The sequence below is a fragment of the Monodelphis domestica genome, chromosome 7 (genome assembly GCF_027887165.1).
Source record: "Monodelphis domestica isolate mMonDom1 chromosome 7, mMonDom1.pri, whole genome shotgun sequence".
Taxonomy (NCBI): domain Eukaryota; kingdom Metazoa; phylum Chordata; class Mammalia; order Didelphimorphia; family Didelphidae; genus Monodelphis; species Monodelphis domestica.
In genome coordinates, this window is record NC_077233.1 from 38,316,081 (window position 1) to 38,337,400 (window position 21,320).

The following is a 21,320-nucleotide window of genomic DNA, read 5'->3' on the forward strand; positions in this document are numbered from 1 at the left end:
CAGATACCAAGTGTGGGAAGCTAGATTTGAATTCAGCTCTTCCTACCTTCAAGCCTGGTATTTTTCCCATTATACTCCCTAGCTATCTATATGCAAGGTTGCATAATGATCAAAATGTTGAAGATAGAAACAACTAAATTTAGCAACAGATTAAATGTCATGTGAGAGTGAGAAGTTGAGGGAGATTCTGAAATTGTAAGCATAGGTGAGTGGGAGTATGATAGTGCTCTTGGCAATAATAAGGAAGTTTGGATAGGGGAATGATACTGAGTTTAATGTTGGACATGTGAAGTGTGAGGATTTGAGTCTCTAGTTGGAGATATCATTGATGTCCACCAAATTGCTAACTGCAACTCAAGAGGGAGACTATGGTTGAAGAAAGAGATTTAAGAATCACATGAACAAGAGATTATAATCTTTGGGCAGTAATGAGATCTCCAAATGAAAGAGTATAAAAGAAAGATATTAGAGAACTCAAGTCAGACTCTTGAGCTCCTCCCATTTCCCAGTATTTATGACACAGGATAGAGAAGAAAGTTGAGCAAAGGAGTCTAAGGAATGGACAGACAGGTAGGAAGAGAAGCAGAAGAAAGCTTCTCTTACCTAGAGAGGTGGTAGTATAACAGATCAAGTAAGATAAGTATTGACAAAACAACATTTTTAGATGTGGAAATGTAGATATCACTGGTAACTTTGGGGAAATCTTTTTTAGTTACTGATGGTATCAGAAACCAGATGATAGCAAGTTTAGAAGAAAGTAAGAGTAGAGGAAATATATACAAATAGAAGCACTTAATATTGATGGGCACCTCAAATTTTAGCCATGAAGCTGGAGAGAAAAGGGAGGGGGCGATCTGGGGCAATAACTATGGGAAGGGCTGGACCAAGTGTTCTTTCTCTTTTTTTTTTTTAAAGGATAGGTGAGATGTTGGTTTATTTGTAGAAATCACAGAAGCAGATAATGGTCAGAAATTAAATATGACAGTAAGATTTTTGTAATGAAAGAATGGGATATTCTGATGCAGAAGACAGTAGGGATAAGATGCATTCAAAGGGGTTGGCCTTGACAAAGAGAAGAGTCAAAAGACAATAGAAGATAATAAAGAAAGAGGAGGTGATGGGAATTTCTTTCTTAGTGATATATGAGATAGAGGAGATCAGAAGGATATTTTGGAGAAATCACCCACTTGGGGGGCAATGTTGAGGCATGAAGCAAGGTCTTCAGCTGCCACCATGGGGAAAAGTGCACCATATTCTTTGATACTACAAAAGAACAGTGAAATAGACCCAGAACAAAAAGCTATTAACTTCTTATGAAGCAATTCTGCCCTCCCCCACCAAAAACCAAAAACCACTAACCTGCCTCTTCAGTTCTTACTTTTTCTGAGGGTAAACTTGGTTCCCCACCTCCAATTTTGTTATTGGCTACAACACGGAATTCATATTCCACCCAAGGATTTAAGTCCACTACTGTGGCCGTGAACGTTTTTCCATCGATGGTGTCAGGCACTATAAAGCAATGTTTTGAGAAGAAAGAAGTTTGATTCTTAAAATGAGAGTTTGAAATGCAGACCAAAGATCAAGATTCCTGTTTTTTCCTCATTACCTGTTGTAACTATCTGCCAGCCCACTGAGAAAGGTGTCCGAGCCTGAATGACATATGAGGTGATTGGGCTATGATTGTCTGTACCTTCTTTCCAGGACAGTTGGGCGGTGGTGTCTGTTATTTCATCCACTTTTACACTTTCTGGTGGCCCAGGAGAACCTAGCCAAGATAAACAAGATGAGGAATTGGCTTTTATATGTAAAGGAATTCACTTTTGCAGGTCAAGAAACAAGATTTTCAATGGCTGGCCAGGGGAGGTAATAGACATGCTAATCATTTCAGACACCCTCTGGAACATGAGTGGCAACTCTGTGAGAGGAGTTAAGGTCTAATACAAAAGAAAACAACTCATAAGAGCACCCCCTGAATACCTCCAACAGATTCCAATTTCTCCAGTTCTTAGGGGAAAAGCCATTTAACTGGGGATAAAAACACCGCTCTTTCTTTTAACACTGGCTGAAATTCTGTCTGTTGTTTGAAAAGTATGAAATCCAGGCGGGAGAAAGTCATTCTAAGACTATAACATTAAGCGATTACAGATGCCACATTCTTTTAGAGGCCCTTGTGCAGCAGGATCCTTATACCTTTCCAAATTTGATGTCTTTTATTTCAGGCCCAGCATCCTCCAGTAATCTACTAATGCATCTCTGTTGTCCACCAATTTGTTATCTAAAGCTGTTTTACCCTAGGATAGATGAGGGCAATTTTTCAACACAGCAGCAAATCAGCACTGGAGAGCGGCAAGGTCTGGTGAGTTTCCTGTAGAGCACATTCTAGAAAACTTGATTCTTTGGGGGTTACATTAAAAAAAGAATCCTTCTTTTGCATCTCTGAACTAATATAATACTTAAAATAAACTATCTCAGGTTGTGACTGTGAAATATCAATTAAAGTGTGATATGAATACATATAAAAAGAATTTTATTTCTTTAAATTAGCACTTGTTCTCTCAAACACCATCAAAAACAGACGAACATTAGGTTTGAGTCAGAACAAACTCATATAATCCATTTGTCAAATAGTTAATTAGCATTTATTTTGGAATGGAAGGTTAAGGAGGAAGGGAATAAGTATCTGGTATAAGCCAAACAGTAAGCCAGACACTGAGCTAAATGCTTTACAAATATCTCATTTGATTTTCACAACAATCCTGGGGAGAATGTGTTTTTATGAACCTCATTTTAAAATTGAGGAAACTGTCAGACAGATGTAAAGAGACTTATTTAGGGATTTAGGGTCACACAGCTATTAAGTGTTTGATTTGAACTCAGATCTTCCTGACACTAGACCTGGTGCTGTATCCCACCTCACTGCCTATTAAGCACTTACTATATGCCAGACATTGTGTTAAACCATCAAAATTACCCTCAAGGAACTTCTTTTCTAATGTGTGAGACAGCATACAAATAACTAAATATACATGAGATATAGTCAGCAGAAATTAGAGATAAAAAGAAGAAATCTATTGATTCCATTACTGTTTTCTCTTCACTTAGAAAAGATCAATTATCAATGACACATGTAGAACCCAGTGGAATTGTGCATTGGCTATGGGAGGGGGTGGGAGGAGGGGAAAGAACATGAATCATGTAACCATGGAAAAATATTCTAAATGAATTAATTAAATAAAAAAATTTAAGTCTACAAAAAAAAAGAAAATATCAATTAAAGGTAGAGAAAGATACGGAAAAGCCAAGTACATTTACCTCTTACTATCAGGTCTGCTGCAGATGAAACACTGTCTACTTCTGTTTGTACCATGCAAACATATTTCCCACTGTGTTTGAGCTGAATGTTCCGAATCATCAAATCACCTGAAGAACTCTGTTGAATAAACCAGTAATGAGCATCATTGTTTGAAAGCATAAGTGACTCGGCAATGATGGAAACATTTCATTAACAGAAAACTGGATCTTGTAGCTCAGAATTATGTGATACAAGATAAAATCAAATTTTTAAAAATACAGATTTTTTAATAAGCCTACTAATACTCTTGGGGACATGTAAATGCATGTGAGAGATTCTGCAAAATGAGTATTTATATGAAAAATATGTAATCCAAAAAAGTAAACAGACAAGTACATATATGATGTATGAAACAGTACTGAATCACTGCTTGCTCCTTCATGGTCTCCTTTGTTGGCTCTTCATCCAGAAAGAGACCTACTAATGGTAGATGACTCTGGGAGCTTTGACTGCAGCTGCCTTCTCTTCTTCCTCTATTCTGTTTCACTTGGTAATCTCATCAGTCCCCCAGCTTTCAATTATGATCTCTACTTTGATGATTCCTGATCCATTCGTAACCTCCATACTGAGATCTCCAAATGTCTTTTGTTACTCTTAAACAGGATATTTCTGTAGCAGTCCAGCCCATAGGTATTATGGAGAGACAAGGACTGTGAGTGAGCACATGGTCCCAGCTTGGCTGAGGTTAGGTGCGAAACCTTGCTTCCTCCTGTCTCACTCACCTGAGGATAATAACCCCACCTTCACCTTGTCATAATTTGCAATTATCCAATGGCAATACACTAGGTAACTCATCCATATGTATTGAGGCATCATGTAACTGATCAATATGTATTGAGCTCATTTGTATATCAAAGAGAATAAAAGAAACGGGACACAGCCAGCTTGACCACTTGGAGGACATCGACAGGTTTGCAAAGGAGCAACTTCTCCCCTTTCTCTCTCCTCTCTATCTTTCTCCCTGAGGCCTGGCCCTTTGGTCAGGCCTTCCTGTCTCTCTCTCTTTTCCAATGCTAATACCTAGCATTATCTACCTCCTTTAGTTTCTAATCTCCTTTCCTTCTGAGCTAGCATTATTCTCTGACCAGTGCAGTGTTAAATTGAGATCATTGGGTGGAATAGCCTGGATAGTAATGCCCAGTGGTCGGAGCAGGCTGCGGCTCCCGAATATCAATAATTGATTACTGACTCGGTTATTTACATCTCTAAAGCCGGCTCGTTCATGCCCTTCGCGGGATCCAAAACTTCTATCCTGTTTCTATTTTCCTTCCTTAAAACCTCTCACGGGCCGGGAGGTTTTAATTTCATTTGTATATTAACCTCAATATATCCAAACCTGAACTAAAAATTATTTTCCATCCCCCCAAACTCTTCTCTGATGAATTTCTCTATTATTATTGAAAATACCACCATTCAGGCCAGTAAGCTAGGGCTTACAATCTAAGTGTTGTTCCTGAAACCTTACTTTCTCTAAGCCTCCCTAATCCAATCTATTGCCACATATACTGTTGGTTTTTTAATACATCTCTTTTCTATTTCCCCTTCTTTCTCCCAACACTTGTGATCATACTTTTCTAGTCACTTTTCTCCCATCTCCCACCTCAGGCACTACAATGGTCTTTTGGTTGATGATCTCTTCCTTTTTCACCCATCCACTACATTCTCTGCTCAGCTGTCAAATTGCTCTTCCTAAGCAGAGATTTATTGGACAATTTTCATCTCTATTATTCAATTACCACCAATGGTTCCCTATCACATCCTGGATGAAATAAAACATCTTCTATTTGGTGTTCAATGCTTTTCATAAGCTGGGATCCTCCAATCTTCTTACACCTTATTTATACTATCTTCTTTGCACTCCAGTGACATTGGTCTCTTTATTGTTTCTCAAATAAAATAATCCAGCTTTTAATTCTGAGCATTTTCACTAGCTCCTCCCAGTGTCTGAAATCCCTTCCTTCCTCAGCTTCATCGCCTGGCCTCCTCTCTTTGGTCTCGTTCAAGTTGTAACTTAAATTTTTTCTATAAAAAAGCCTATCCTAATCCACCTTAATGCTAGTATCTTCTAAATGATCATATACAAAGCTTATCTGCATTTATCTGTTTCCACGTTCTTTCCTTTATTCAACTATGAGCTCCTAGAGAGCATGGTTTGTCTTTCTGTCTTTCTTTTTATCTCCAGTGTTTAGCATATTACTTGACATATTGTAGGTGCTTAACAAATGTTTGTTAATTTGAAAATATCCATAACATATATGTACATGCACTGATAAACACATCTATCAGAGAAACACTGAAAATTGGCAAGGTATAATCAGAATTAAATACAGCTATCCTTTCTACACTATGATTCTCCCCCTTGTGGTTTTGATATGTCACAGGTTGCCATAAGAAATTAAATGGGAATTCTTTGAGTTTTGATGAAGCCACAGATGACACATGAAAGCCATTAGACACAGAAAATGGTGAGAAACTCAGAAATGCAGAAAGTATGTTTTGCACTGTATCATATTAACATATTTATCTTTAATTCCATTAATATATGCAATTTCTTTTTAAAAATAAACAAGTAAAAAACTAAAGTTTGCAAAAAGAACATGAAAACCAAAAAGTTTTGCATGGATTTTTAATATGACAGGGGCATCTTGCCCCTAATTCCTACAATGTGGACGGGATACCTGTATACACATATGCCTATATTTATATAGAGAGTTTTTATGATAAAATAAGATGTAAATATGAGCAATATCATAGGAACAAGTTGCAATAATTCCCAAATTAATTTAACTGATAAAATCAGTTCCTCCAAAGAACCTAAAAATACTTGATTAATATACAAATGGTTATATATTGAAACAGGGTCATGTCTAGTTTAGAATATGAACTGGTTTAGAATATTAATGTATTTGCAATACTTATAATGAAGAATAATCAAAGAATATAAGCAGCATTGATGGATAAAACTGAGAGAAGCAATGGAGGCCAGTTTAAGAAAAGATTTATTTTAGAGTTTTTATTGGGTTGTTTTTCAGTTGTGCAGGTTTTTTGTGTCCCCACTTGGGGCTTCCTTGGCAAAGATATTGAAGTGTTTTTTTTTTGTTTTGTTTTTGCCATTTTCTTTTCTGGCTCATTTTACAGATGAGAAGCTGAGGTAAGCAGGGTTAAGTGACTTTCCCAGGGACCCATGGATAGTAAGAGTCTGGGGAGGAAGTTGAAATCAGGAAGATGAGTCTTCCTAATTCAAGGCAAGTGCTCTATCTACTATGCTACCTATTTGCCCTCATATCCTAGACTACAATCTAATTGTGAAGACACAAGATAGTTGAATAAGGGGCAGAGATCAAAGACGGCAAAAACTTTGAACCCAGAACCAGCACTGTTTGCATTGGTAGGGGAAGAACCCTCACACTAAGATTATAAATCTACCAGTTTAGGAACTGTGCTCCTTAATACTGGATTTTCAACATCCAAAAACCAATCAACAATCATTTAGCAAGCATATCTAAGACAAAAAATGAAATTTCCCCTGGTGGCAGAGAGTACATCTTCTTGTGATTGAGTAAGCAGTGTGTATTTATTAATTTGCCCCAAAATGGTAATGAAGAGAACTTAAATGACTACCAATCCCAATGGTTACCCTCTCTTCCACACAAATTATTAGCCACCTTGCTACCATGGAGAAACTTTTCTAAGGTAGCCCACACTACCCTAATTGGTAAATCTCTTTCCCAGACCACTATTTCAGAAAAGCCAAAAAAAAACGTGCTTCTCTATATCCTCTACTCTTTTTCTTGTACCAACATGCTCCATTGCCACTTTGGAACACTACAGAATCTCAAGTATTAGATAAGTCCTCAATATATCATATTATCTACCCACACATGAAAAATGATGTGTAAGATGAATTATTATCAGGGAAAATGATGTGTTAAATGAAATTATGGAATTAATTATTTATCCATTAATATAACAATAATCCAATAATATGATGGATTATAATCCAATAATATCCATTAATTATGGAACAATTATGAAATTATAGAAAGGTATGTATTAATAGATGCCTTATTTCAGATTGTGATATATTTGGTTTTTTTATATTTTATTTTTATTTATTTATTCTTTTAAAAACATTTTTTCAATTTTATTTAATTAATTAATTGAGAGCATTTTCCAGGATTACAAAAATCATATTCTTTCCCTCCCCTCCCCCCAACCCTCTCCCATATCCAAAGTACACAGATTGTGATATGTGATTACCTTTTAGAACTTGTCTGTCTACACATGCACACACACACACACATGCATGCATGCACAGAAAACAAAGCTTGTCCAAGGGTCATAATGAGGCAAATGGAATAACTGTACACATATAGTATTACTAAATCCAATAGCACAAACTTTCCAGAAGAGTTGTTTATAAATTAAGCTTTCTTTTAACTAATTTTTCCCTCTTTTCAAGGGTTTCTTATTTTTAAAGGAATTTATGCCCAAAGAAAAATTTTCAGCACTGTCTGACCTTTGCAAGGCTTTCCAGTCTTCTGACCTTGACATATACTAGAGGAAGATGATTGTTTTGAGAGGTTTTTTTTTATTATTTCCAGTGAAGTTGAGCAGTTTTACTATCAAATGCTATCAAAGCAAGTATTCCTAGGGGGGAAGTTTTTATTTCTTCCTCTCCTTATTGATTTCTCTGAAAATGAGTAGTCAAGTAAAGAAGACATACAATAGAGCTTTTTCTTTTTATAGAATAGGAGCTGGACCTGCATATTAGTATTACATATTTTATCAAAACAACTTTAAATATATAATGGCTCAGACATGTTTATTAACAATTGGGTTGCAAATTAATTCATTTGTACACATTCTAGCAATGTACCAGAACCACTGTCAGTCTCTTCTTCAGGTGCTCATCAAGGCTCCCTTTGTCCACTCAAACTCATTCATTCTTCCTCATTTTTACTCAGTATTTAGTGTCTACTCCGCTTTCTTGCTTGTTTGTTTCCTAACTTGTATTATTTTATAAAGTTTTCTCTTACTTTTTGCTTTTTTTCTTCCAGAAAATCTTTTCAGCTTTTTTACTTTCTAGTTGTTCATCTGAATTGCCTTTTAGTATTCCGTTGCTAATAGGGCTTTTGTTGCTCACTTTATTTTACTATTGGAGGGTCAGACTAAGTTGGGCATTTTCTTTTTTTTAAGACTTGTCAGGGAGAAATGGAAAATGCCCATTTATCTATTTTGTCAAAATTGGTAGACAAAGATGGAGGGATTCCTAAAACAGATATGGAATAAGCACGTTTTAATTGTCGAATTGAACCACATAATGTCGTCTTTGGACTGGAGAATACATTGAATTTAAATGAGCCAGAGTTGTGAAAAATCATCAGCTTCATTCTTCCAGAGTCATTGAAAAGGAACCTCCAACCACAGGTACGAGTCCTCCCCAAACAACACAGGTACCCCCTCCATACTAAGAGTAACAAATGGACGAAGTTATCCAAGTGGGAATGAAATTTGTGGGTTACACCAGATAAGTAATCCATCATCAGTAGAATGTGATGAAAATAATTTGGATTTTTCTGGTAAATTTTCTAGCACTCCCTGACCATGATCAGACATATATTTTCTTTTCACATACTATTTCAAGAGCCAAGATATTTACCAAATGTTTATATTAGGCTTTGTGGGAAAATGAGAAAAAGATGCAGAAGAGGGAGAGGAGAAAGAAGAGGAGAAAGAAGAATAATAAGAAGAGAAGAGGCAGCTAGGTAGCCCAATATTTGGAGGTGTAAGGGAGAATGAAGGAAAAAAAATTCTTACCCCCAAATAACAAACCATTCTATACTCCTATCTTAAATTTCCCAAACTAGGGATTTGAACAAGGGAAAGAAAGGAAAGGGAAGGGGTTTACAACAATTGTTACAAAGATCAAAAAGTGCACACGTTTGTAAACAGATGGTTAGAAATGACATCAGAAAGATTTAAGTTCAAATCTGGACTCAGAAACTTATGAGTAGTGTGACCTGGGTAAATCACTTAACCTCTTTCTTGCCTCATTTTCCTCATCTATAAAGTGGGGATAAATAACAGCACCTATTTCTCAAGACTGTTGTGAGACTAAAATGAGGGATTTATAGAAATCTGGAAAACATTAAAGTTCTATATGAATATTCGTCATTATTATGATGAGGTGGGAGAAGAAAGAGAAAAAGAAAGGAGAAGGAGAAATAATAAATGGAACAATAGTATTTGTTTACAAATATATATATATAATAAAATAAATGATAAAGCTACAAAACAATGGTATAGGTGAGCTTCAATGAGACATGGAATCATAGGTCTGGGTGATTAATCAGATATATGGACAATAAGTTTTATTCATTTAGGGGGTGGTTGTTCCATTTATTAGCTGAGTCTGACTCTTTATGACCCCACTTGGGGTTTTCTTGGCAGGGATAATAGCGTGGTTGGCCATTTCCTTCCCTGGCTCATTTTACAGTTGAGGAAACTGAGGCAGATGGGGATAAGTAACCTGCCCAGAGTCACACAATGAGTAAGTGATTGAGATCAAATTTGAACTCAGATCCTCCTGACTCCAGGGCCAGTTCTCTAACCACTGTGCCCATTAGTTTAGGGCAGAAGAGATAAGTATAGGGTAGGATGGTCAATTACTCAATGCATTCAGATAATATTTAGTATTTTTAGAAGAATCCCTTTGATGTGATTTGCTTTTTCTTTTTTTTAAACCCTCACCTTCCATCTTGGAATAAATACTGTGTATTGGTTCCAAGGCAAAGGACTGTGGATTAAGTGACTTGCCCAGGGTCACATAGCTAGGAAGTGTTTGAGGTCAGATTTGAACCCAGGTATGGCTGCTTCTCTCTACATTGAAACAAATACTTCCCCCCCCCCCATTATCATATTTTTTCCATAATATGACCCTGAGCACATTACTTAATCACTCAGTTTTCTAGGTATCCATTAAGAAAATTAGTTGCACATGTATGGCCCAGATAAAATTGCTTATCACCTCTAAGTGCGGGGGGAGGGAAAGAAGAGAGGGAGACAGTTTGGATTATATAGTTTTGGATCACATATGTTGAAAATTATTATTATCTGTAATTGAGAAAATAAAATATCTTTGAATAGAAAATTAATTGCAGAGAATGTGATATCCTATATTGATTGGTAAAAGGCCTTCCTTCATCCAGCATCTTTATATTAAAGTGCAGATCCACTCTGATCCTATCATTAAATTATTACTATATTATAATCATTAAAATTGAGAGCTAGAAGGAATTCCAGAAATTATTTTTTTCTTAAAAGGGTTTTCTGAAGAGATATCAGTTATTTCTCACTAAACAACTTTGATATCAGTCTGGTGGTATTTAACATAAAAGATTAGGAAATTTGCAAAATTGCATTCTAATAAAAATATAATTTATTTTTACTTCATCTCTGAATCTATGAAATTTTTCACTTGAAACCCAATCATTTCAGTTTCCAGTCATTTAAAAAATTCATTAAAAATGCTTAGGATTTTAAACTTCAACAATTAATCATTACTATTCTTTTAAACAATAACTAGATACAATGAATATGGTATGTGAAAACAAATTCAAAGCCCACATCATTTTTGAAATCTGAAGAGAATTATCTTCTGTGCCAATAGTGATGAAGTTCTCTTTAGACTGATTTTCCCTGTGATTTTTTTTCTCCACATAATGATATTGAAATGTAATTGAAAATTCTTTGTGTTCATAGGGGGAGAAATTCAAATGATGATTTAGTCTATGTGAAAAAAAATCAAATGGATATTTTTAATTATATGGATACTGAAGAATGGATACTGTGATAAGTATCTTATACTGGAAAATTAAATCTACAGAATCAACCTTGGAAGACGAAAACTTTTTAAGGAGGAAGTGCCGATCCAGCATGGACCTTCAAAATGACAAATTATGAGCAAAAACTTATCCCGTAGTAAGGATTCAGAATGGAAATGCTTCTGGTGGACTGTCAAAAGCACAATTTCCTAGCTCAAAAAATACTTTGTTTGCCGTTCAGGTAGCAAGGTTGAATGGGTGGTTCTTTTTTCCTTTTTATCATTGTAAACACCATATTATTGTCTAGCTTCCAATATTAATCATGCAACATTTTGCCCCATTGCCTCCAAACCTTGACATCCTGTGTCAATCATTTCCAAATGTCTTAGGAGTAGCTGGAACGGCATAATATTTCAGGGCTATGGTTCATCTTATCAGCTGCCAAGGTTCAATCAATCAATCAACAAGCTTTTATTAAACCCTTACTATGTGCCAGGCATGGAGGTAAGTGCTAAAGATACAAAGAAAAAAGCCACCTAGAATCAGCAAACAGAGGAGGCTTCACATCTGCATCCTGAGCTACCCAATGAAATCTTTAAGAACAATGATAATGAGTGGCAACAACTTCACCTCTTTCTTTCTTTCTTTCTTTCTTTCTTTCTTTCTTTCTTTCTTTCTTTCTTTCTTTCTTTCTTTCTTTCTTTCTTTCTTTCTTTCTTTCTTTCTTTCTTTCTTTCTTTCTTTCTTTCTTTCTTTCTTTCTTTCTTTCTTTCTTTCTTTCTTTCTTTCTTTCTTTCTTTCTTTCTTTCTTTCTTTCTTTCTTTCTTTCTTTCTTTCTTTCTTTCCAACCCATCAAAAGGGAGAGAAATAATTGTCAATCACTTAAAGTTGGGCTTCAGCACTGAAAATGATTTTAATGTTTTCTAACAAAAATGTCTTACATTTTTATAGTGCTTTAAGGTTTATGAAATACTAAAGATGTTATCTTATTGGATTCTCAAAAGAGTCCTAGAAGGTCAGTATTATATCAGCTCCATTTTACAGGTGAGGAAACTGAGAATGGGAGAAATTAGGTGATTTAACCAAGGACACAAAGCTAAGTAAATGCCTGGGGCAGAATTTGAAATTATGTCTTTCTGACAATAAGTCAGCCTTAAATAACATCATCTTTTAGGAATTTTTCTTGGGATTAAAAGCATGATTGCAAAATAAGTCACAGGCCACTAGATGAAGAGTCAAAAATTATTTGGTAAGACTTTGGCTTATTTATTCATTCAAAGTCGTGCTGAACACCCACTGTATGCATTATACTATGCATAATTGTACAATAATCTACCCTGTTTGCTATGAATATTTCAGTAGGAACCTCATCAAATTCTCCAAAATGAATGTGAAGATAAAACCTATTCAGAATGAACCTTGAGCTCAGGGTTTATAATTCTTTTTTAATGGAAAGCCAAAAGCCAGGATTCCAATTCTTTTAAAGACCAAAGGATCTGTGAAAGTTAAAATAGTGGCTGGGAGGCATGCTTATGATTTTTTACCATCTTCTTATACAGGTTCCCATAAGACCTATGACAATGAGAGAGTGAGTGAAACACTGCCTCTCTTCTATTGCTGCCTATCAGATCTTCTCAGCCTCAGAGACACACTGGAAATGATGAAAGATGATGGAAGACTTGACTTGAGATTATTCTCTGCCCATCACTCAACTGTTTTCTTGGCAAAGAGCCTGATCTAAAATGCTGAAGTCAATGAAAAAGAAAAACTATATAAAATCAAAGAGTGTTTGCTACAGTGAGAACCATCCAACCCATGGAAATTTTCAGAAAGTTGGTTTTAAAAACTGGAATGAATAATGATGAAGTATTCCTTCTCCATATTCTCTCTTATTCATGTTTGGAGTAATTAAATATAATAATGAAATATGTCATAAAGTAGGCTGATTTTTTTCTAAAAATTAGAATATGAGCCTCTAAGGAAAAAGGTATAGCATGTCACCAGCCATTTTCTGTGAGTTGTTTCATTTATTTACATGTCTGTGGGTACTTATGTTAAAATATCAAAATGCAAAAAAAAATGCATTTAACTAAACCCACCACAATAACCTAGAAGTTGTGACTGTATCCACCAAAGAATGTAAGTCCTTGAAGACTGACATTTTTAATTTGGAAGTCACAGAAGCAAGTTACAGTGTTGACACCTTAAAAAAGCATTAGAAATAGTATGGAAAGATTAATCATGATTAAAATTGTTTGGATTTCAATGAATAGGATGAATATCATGAAAAATCTCCATGAATTTTCCCCTCTTCATTCTGCTTTCAATATACCCATAACAGGTTAAGTTTCTTTGCTATATTTTCACCCAACTTTCACAATATTTAAGTGGCTTAACTTCTTTTATCAGATAGTAATTTCCAAGAAGGTAGAATCAGTCTTTTTTTTATTTCATAAAGGACCTTGGCTTAGCATGTAATGAATAAAATAAGTTGACTATCTTGATACTTCAATGGACTTGTGACCTCAAGAACGAGGATATTCCTTCTAGTAGTCACCTGGGGACCCATTCATGCTTTCTCATTTGATGCATATCTAGTCAAATTCCTTACAAAAATCTCCACAACCAGTTCAGTCAAAATCAAGGGGCCTCCCTTCTAGTATTGTAGGATATAAACTATAACCACATTCCTTGCTCTTGCAACCTGAGCAGTCTATTCCCTTATCAGATGCCTGTGTGATGATATCCTTTACAATATTTTACCTGAATGATTTGTGCCACTTATACAGCTTCATTACCTTTAAAAATCCATGCCTCAGAGTCCCAAAGCATCACTGGATCAATACTTATGTGAAAAAGATGAGTCTTTGTTTTAGGGAATAACTATTAGAAGTACTGAACACTTTCTCAAACGTAATCCAATATATCCTACTTTTCTTGTTCTTGTAGTGTTTTACTTTGTTGTTTTTTTTCCCTGATTAAATTGATGAATTTTCCATCCAGTTGCATATCAGAGTCTGGATAAAAGGCATTCCTTTCCATTAGTTTTTCCAGTATGGATAGCTGAATTGAATGAGATAGCTAGAAATCAACTTACCAACATATTATTTAGGGTTTACATGATAATAACTACAATGCATTTTTTATACAGAAATAAGAGAAGACAAAAAACTGAAGTCATTCATATATCTTGTTAAATCATCTTAATTATAATGAAATGGTGACTGTAATTAAATGAAGAGACATATTTAGTATTGTAACTACTAAACAGCACTACACTATAGAAGAAAACAAAATAATAATGAAATTCATGTGGGGGAAAAATAATTAGGAATCTTCAGGGAAATAAGTTTTCCTTAAAAAAAGTAATGATGGAGATAATTCATGGTCGTATCTTAAAATGCATTGGGAAGTAGTAATCTTCAAAAGTATGTGTTTCCATTTAGAAAATAAAAATGATAATCCTGTCATTGTAAAATTTTGGTTAATCAAGAGACAAAAGCAGTTCAGGTAGAGTTGGTTAGTATTCAATAATCTCCAAGGACATCAATTACCAGGGTAAGAACTAACCTCTTATTTGACATAGTATTTTGGGAAACTGGAAAGATATTTGGCCTAAATTAGGATTAGACTAACATACTACACCAAATGCTTCAATAAGTTTCCAATGTATAACTGTCCATATACTTCATAAGAAATTTTTTTTTAAAAAATGAAAGAATGTACCACAGCAAATATTACTAGAGATAGAGAGGAGGAGAATAAACAGGAGAGAGATATCATAAAATAAAGGGTCAACAATTTCAATGACATTAAAAAAAGTATTTGCATGAACAAAATCAATGAAAGTTAAATTCAGAAGATAAGATTATAAGTTGTTAATTTTTCAAAATGAGTATTAATATGTCACAAAATAGGCAAAAACTGTATATCAAGGCTTGATTCACTTTTCAAAAAATTATTTGGGGTTAAGATAATCATGCAGGAAAAGTAAAAAATGAAGATCAAAGAGATTGTGTACATTTTTTCCTCTGAGGAAACTTTTATTGGCACATCTCTGGATGTTGGACTAAGGGCATGCATAAATTAAGAAAGGTCTTAGACTTTGTCAAAATTTTGTTGACAGCCTTAAGTGGCTTCAATAATTCCTTCCAAGTGACTGACCTAGCTAATTAAGGAGCAATGGGTGTCTTTTATAGGACCTTGAGGGAGGGAAGTTTTTTTTTTTCCTTTGAGTAGGACATAAACATTTCTCCTATATGAAGGAGAAAAGATTTTTAGGGTTTTCAGTGATGGTATCTGAAATTTTTGAGTGAAAAAGGGAGAGGAGGATATAGGATTTAGAACTTCTTAAGAACTTTGAGGTTTGAAGACCTCACAGGGTTGCTTTGGTGTCATCCCAACAATAAATGCCTTGAACTTAGATCCTGTGTCTCCAAAACTAGTGTTCTTTTGATCACATCCCAATTTCCTGCTCTGGTAACACATCATTAACAGAGTGCCACAGTGCCTTGTTCTGGTATTCTCTCCTCCCTCTATACTCTTTTTTACTGACTTTATTAGCTGCCTTGGTTTCAACTACTTCAAAAATATATAGAAAAACAAAGGTGTGCTAAAGTTTGGTGCATACCCACACATGCATGCACAGACACACACACACAACACAACAACAACAACAACAACAACAACAACAACAACAACAACAAAATGCTTATTTGTACCACAAAGCATCTCCCTAAACTTGTGTTGGTTATTCTGCTATGTGAATGATTCTCAGAAGTAAATATCCATCTGTGAAGCTCTCCTCAACTCCAGTCACGAATTTAAAATGTCTCATTAGATTATCTCCAAGTTAATGCCCCATAGACATCTCAAATTAAACATGTAAAAACAGAAGTCATACAAACTCCTGTAGCCACCAGCAGAATGGAAGAGAATAATAGAAGTTACTTAATGAGACTAACAAAGAAAAAAACAATTGGTTGTCATTTGAGTCCTTCTATAATGGGAATCTTTCTTTTTTTCTCTTCTTCCTTTTTTAAAAAAATTAAATTATTTCACAATTTTGAGAATGGTGGGCTCACAAAATAGGGAATTCCCAAAATATAGATTTTCAGATTTCAGGGGAATTGGATTATGCAAGCCAAGTGGAAACCATTTCCTTTCTTCTCTGTTCCTCTCATATTTGATTGTTGACAACCCTGGGCACTGTTCAATAGGTCGATATGTTCCAAGTTTGTAGATTGCTTGTGTTCATAGAATGTCATAGATAATTCAGTTTGATCTTTATTTATCTTAAAATTGAAGCCTTATTTTTACAGTAATAGCAAGAATAAATAGATTTAGTTTGTTATCTTGATAACTGGTCATGATTGTCCTATGATAACAGCAGGGAAAGAACCCTAAAATGGCCACAAATCAAAGGAGGTAATAAATATGCTGTAGTGTCCAGCTTCATCTGAAGATCTTAAAATAATGTATCAATATCATATACAAGGTATCAGAAGATCAGAACATCTGTTTTCAATTTATTAGCTTTTAATTGTTATTCAGTCATCTTTGTCTCTTTGTGACTTCCTTTGGAGTTTTCTTGGCAAAGATCCTGGAATGGTTTTCCATTTCTTTCTGAAACTTATTTTTCAGATGAAGCAACTGAACCAAACTATATTGCCCAGGATCACACAACTAGTAAGTATCTGAGGCTAGATTTGAACTCTGGACTATGTATCTATCCTCTTGACTCCAGGGCTGGTACTCTATCTACTGCATCACCTAGCTGCCTTCCTGGGTTCGAAAATCTTTTAATTGGACTCTTACAACTTTATCAGAGGGGAAGTAATTGGAGGAGGAAAACTTAAGAATCAAGCTCAGAAAATTTCAATATGTCCCCGTGTTTCTAATTCCAATTTTTGTAATTCTAATTCTCTTAACATCTTAAAAAAATAAATGGGAATTTTCCTTCAGAAAAATTTATATTGATCAAAGCAGCTCATATTTATTTAAGATGCTGTAGCTTATGAAAGAATTCTCTCAAGAGAGCCTTTGAGAGGAATGGAAAAATGCCATTATCCCTATTTTACAGATGGGGCAACTGAGGCTTAGAGAAGTGGAATGACTTGCCTGCAGTCATACCACCAAAATATATCAGAGCCAGGACTGCCACCCTCATCTTCTAATTAATCTATTGTCCTTTCTACTGTGCTTACAATGCCTAGATATGAAAATGGATATAATTAAAGTTACGCAGCTAGTTATTTAGGGAATTTTTTAATTAAATTGTGCCTTTTAATTAAATAAATATGGCTGTCCCAAAATCATTATTCAAAACCTAACCAGAAACTGATGTTTAGGATTAATTTTTGAATATATAAATATAATTAACTTCTTTTCAAATTCATAGTCAAGAAGAAAAAAAATATGACTTGAATAAGAAGTAAATACGAGTAGCTACATTATGGTAGCACCAGCCAGAGATTTAATTTGAAAGCTATTTTCACATTCCTATTAAGAAAAACCAAAATGTTCAACTTAAGCTAAGAGGGTACCTGCTAGAATTAAAGCTATTTTTGACTATAGTGCTCATTGTGAAATGAAAATCTAAAACCAGGAAAAGATGCTAAAAATATAAACAAAAATATGTAAAACACTAAGAAAAAGAGTGACTTTAATGACTGTTTCCAATTTCTGTTAATCATTATTATCTATAATTGATGTTTATATTGACAAGGTTTGCAAAGAATTTTATTTACATTATCTCATTTGGCAATGACAATTGCAATCCCATGAAATAAAACTTACTGATATCTCCATTTTATAGTTAAGAAAATTAAGATTAAGAGAGCTTAAAAGAGTCATGTAGTTAATGAGGACATTAAGAGAGCCTCAAACTCAAAACCAGGTCTTAACAGCAAGGACAATAATTTGTATTCTAGACTTATGCCTATCTATAGATAAATCATATTGATTTGATTTAATGAATTAGTCTAAATAGCAGCATGATGACATAGAATGAATCCTTTAAGAGCCATGCCTCAATTGGTAAATGGGCAAAAGGCATGAACAGACAATTTTCAGATTAAGAAATTAAAACCATATATAGGCATATGAAAAAAATGCTCTAAATCACTACTGATTAGAGAAATACAAACTAGAGTAATTCTGAGATATCATCTCACACCCATTAGGCTTGCTAAAATGACAAAAGAGCAAAATGAATGGTAGAAGGGCTGTAGAAAAATGGGACACAAAGACATTGTTGGTGGAGCTGTGAACTCATCCAACCATTTTGGAGAACAATTTGGAATTATACTCAGAGACTTATAAAACTATGTATACCCCAAGAGTATTGTAGTGTCTTCTATTTCCTAAGGAAATCAAGGAAAATAATCCACATGTTCCAAAATATTTAGAAAGCTCTTTTTGTGGTGGGAAAGAATTGGAAATTGAAGGGATGCCCATCAATTGGGGAATGGCTAAACATGTTTTATGATTGCAATGGAATACTACTATGTCATAAGAAGCAATGAGCAGTCTAATTAAAAAATACTGGAAAGAAATACACAAGATAATGAACAGTGAAATGACTGGAACCAAGAGAATATTATACACAGCTACAAAAATAATACTAGAAGAATGGATTGTTATCCCCACCAAGGGAACCGAAAAGTGAAAATATGAAAGATTTAATTTGTATGATCACATTAGTCTCCTGGACAAAACCTTTTGTGAATTAGGGAGGGTGGGGAGATGATGAGACAATTGTGGATGGGATTAATTATGTAGATATGATGAAAAGTACACTAACTATATAAGAGATTTGTGAGTTCATTTATGTACAATCTTCTTTTTCTTTGTATATGGAAATGCTTGTTTTAATTTGTAAAATTTGGAATGAAAGAAATAAACAAAAAAGAATGAGTCCTTCATATTCCCTCTCTCCCAACCCATGAGCTTTAATTGATCATCAATTTATTCCCAAGCAGAAAAAAGGGCAATTTAGATCTAGAGTCTATTCATTTCTATCCTGGGGCCCCATTTAAATATAACTTGAAAGGACAGGTCAGTTCACAGACTTGTTACTGTGGTAACATGGCATAATTCATGAAATATTTGCCCTGGAGTCAGAAAAATCCAAGTCCAGTTTCTGCTACTGACACATGATGGCTTTGTGACTCTGAGCAAGTCATTTAATTCCTATCTGATCCAGGTGATTTCTAAGACTAGACGGTGGAACATTAAAAATGCAGTGTGAAAGGTCAGAGAGAAGCTAAGCTCTCCTACAAAGACATTAGAGAATATCTTAGAATGATTGCAGTAAAATTCATTACAAGAAAATGAAAAGAGATAGAAGTAGACTCCTCTGACCATCCAACATTATGCAACAAATTAAAAAGAAGGCAGAGGCTGGTACGGGAGTCTAACTAAAGATATTACTTCAATCACAGTTAAGCATCAAATGAGGGTGGGAAGGGGAGCAAAGGATCCCACTAATGGTACCACCCTCTAGTCCAGTAACCCAGTAAAAAGCTAGTGGAGATATGGAGGGGGGGGGGGGGAGAGAGAGCAATCACTTGAATAGGGACATCATGAGACAGTATCGCCTCCAATAATGGGACATTTGATGCCAAATCCTGTCCCATTAACGTATAGGAATCAAAATATGGAAATTTCTGAGTGCCCAGATCATTGTCCAGGGAGGTAGAACCCAGTTGTGTATGTCTTGGAACACTGGGTCCTGTAACAAGAAGAAATTCCAGCTTATTAGTTTCCAACCAGTGAGATCTCCAGCATCCTGCTGGGACTGATGGGAATACAGAAGAGGAGAATACCAACTCTCTAGTGAGGATTTTGCAAAGAGGATAAAAAAATCTAGCTAATGCTACAATTCACAGAAACTAGTAGTCTATTCATTTCTACTGATTAGAGAGCCTGGTTTTGAGGCAGAAGATACCATCTAATATTAGCAATCCCATCCAGACCACAGGGGTCAAACCAAACAATACCAAGTCAACCTATTAAACAGTCAAAACAGGAGACCAGCCAAAGCACAAAATCCAAAACCAAAAAATGAATCTGATTATATGAGGAAGTAAAGCTTATGAGCGATTTGGGTGCTAAAGAGAAGCCAAAGAGTGAAAACCAGAAAAAGGGAGAAAACTCAAAAGAACTACAAGAAGAAACTTGAGGGTGAGGGGATTGATTAAAGACTTACATAAAGACTACAAGAGAGGCTGAAAGACATAAATCTAGAGACAGATGGAATGAAAGTTTGGGAGGAAAAACATTGAAAGGAAACATGCCTGGTTTAGAATAGATAGTGGAAAGCCATACTAAGTTATGTTTTAGAGGAGTCCATAAATTTTTTTTTAAATGGAACAAAAAGAATTCAGTGACTCAGGCACCAAAGAATATTACAACTAAGTAAAAAGATTTGAAAAAAAATGAAGAAAGTGGAAGGTACCTTATTTACTATCAGAAACAACAAACCAAGAAGACAAGTCAAGGAGGGATAATTTAAGAATCATAAGAGACCCTGAAAACTATGACCAAACAAATAGACCTATACACCTATATTTCAAAAAATCACAAAAAAGTCCCAGAGCTACTGGAAACAGATAACAACAACTGGACAAAATTGTCAGCAAAATTATAATATTTGGGAAACAATATATTCCATATCTAAACAAGTTTAACAGAAACTGCAATAAAGATTTAAAAACTTGAATGAAATGTTTTCAAAATTCAGATATGCTAGATCTCTAGAATTTACTGATTAGGAATATAAAGGATTACACACAACTAATTCATTCTTGGCATATTTACAAAAACTGTTGCTTTGCTTGTGCATAAAAAGCTCTCAAATAAATGCAGTAAGGCAGAACTATCTTTTTCTTAACCATGATGCAACACAAATTGCAATTAATGAATGAGGAATTTAAACATAAATTGCATTGACATTAATTAATCCTAAAGAATTTTTCCACAGAAATATGTAGAAAGAACTGACAGTTACATTAAAGGAAATAACTACTCTGAGACTATTATAAAAGCCAACTTTTATGGGAAAGGTTAAGCATCCTTATGCAAAAATGTCTATCTCTACTCTATCCTGTTTCTTGTCCGACCTCTCTGACTATTCCTTC

The 21,320-nt window shown here is 34.8% G+C and overlaps 1 protein-coding gene across 2 annotated transcripts in view; it reads right to left on the reverse strand.

Moving 5' to 3' along the window:
- Positions 1 to 21,320, reverse strand: part of CNTN3 (contactin 3) — a 453,041-nt gene that overhangs the window by 37,497 nt on the left and 394,224 nt on the right. For both annotated transcript variants that reach the window (XM_001373601.5, XM_056804435.1), the window contains 3 exons: positions 3,313 to 3,430; positions 1,607 to 1,765; positions 1,360 to 1,509 (listed from right to left, as the gene is read on the reverse strand). In XM_001373601.5, the coding sequence (XP_001373638.4) occupies positions 1,360 to 1,509; positions 1,607 to 1,765; positions 3,313 to 3,430 (427 nt within the window). The remainder of the gene's footprint in view (positions 1 to 1,359; positions 1,510 to 1,606; positions 1,766 to 3,312; positions 3,431 to 21,320) is intronic.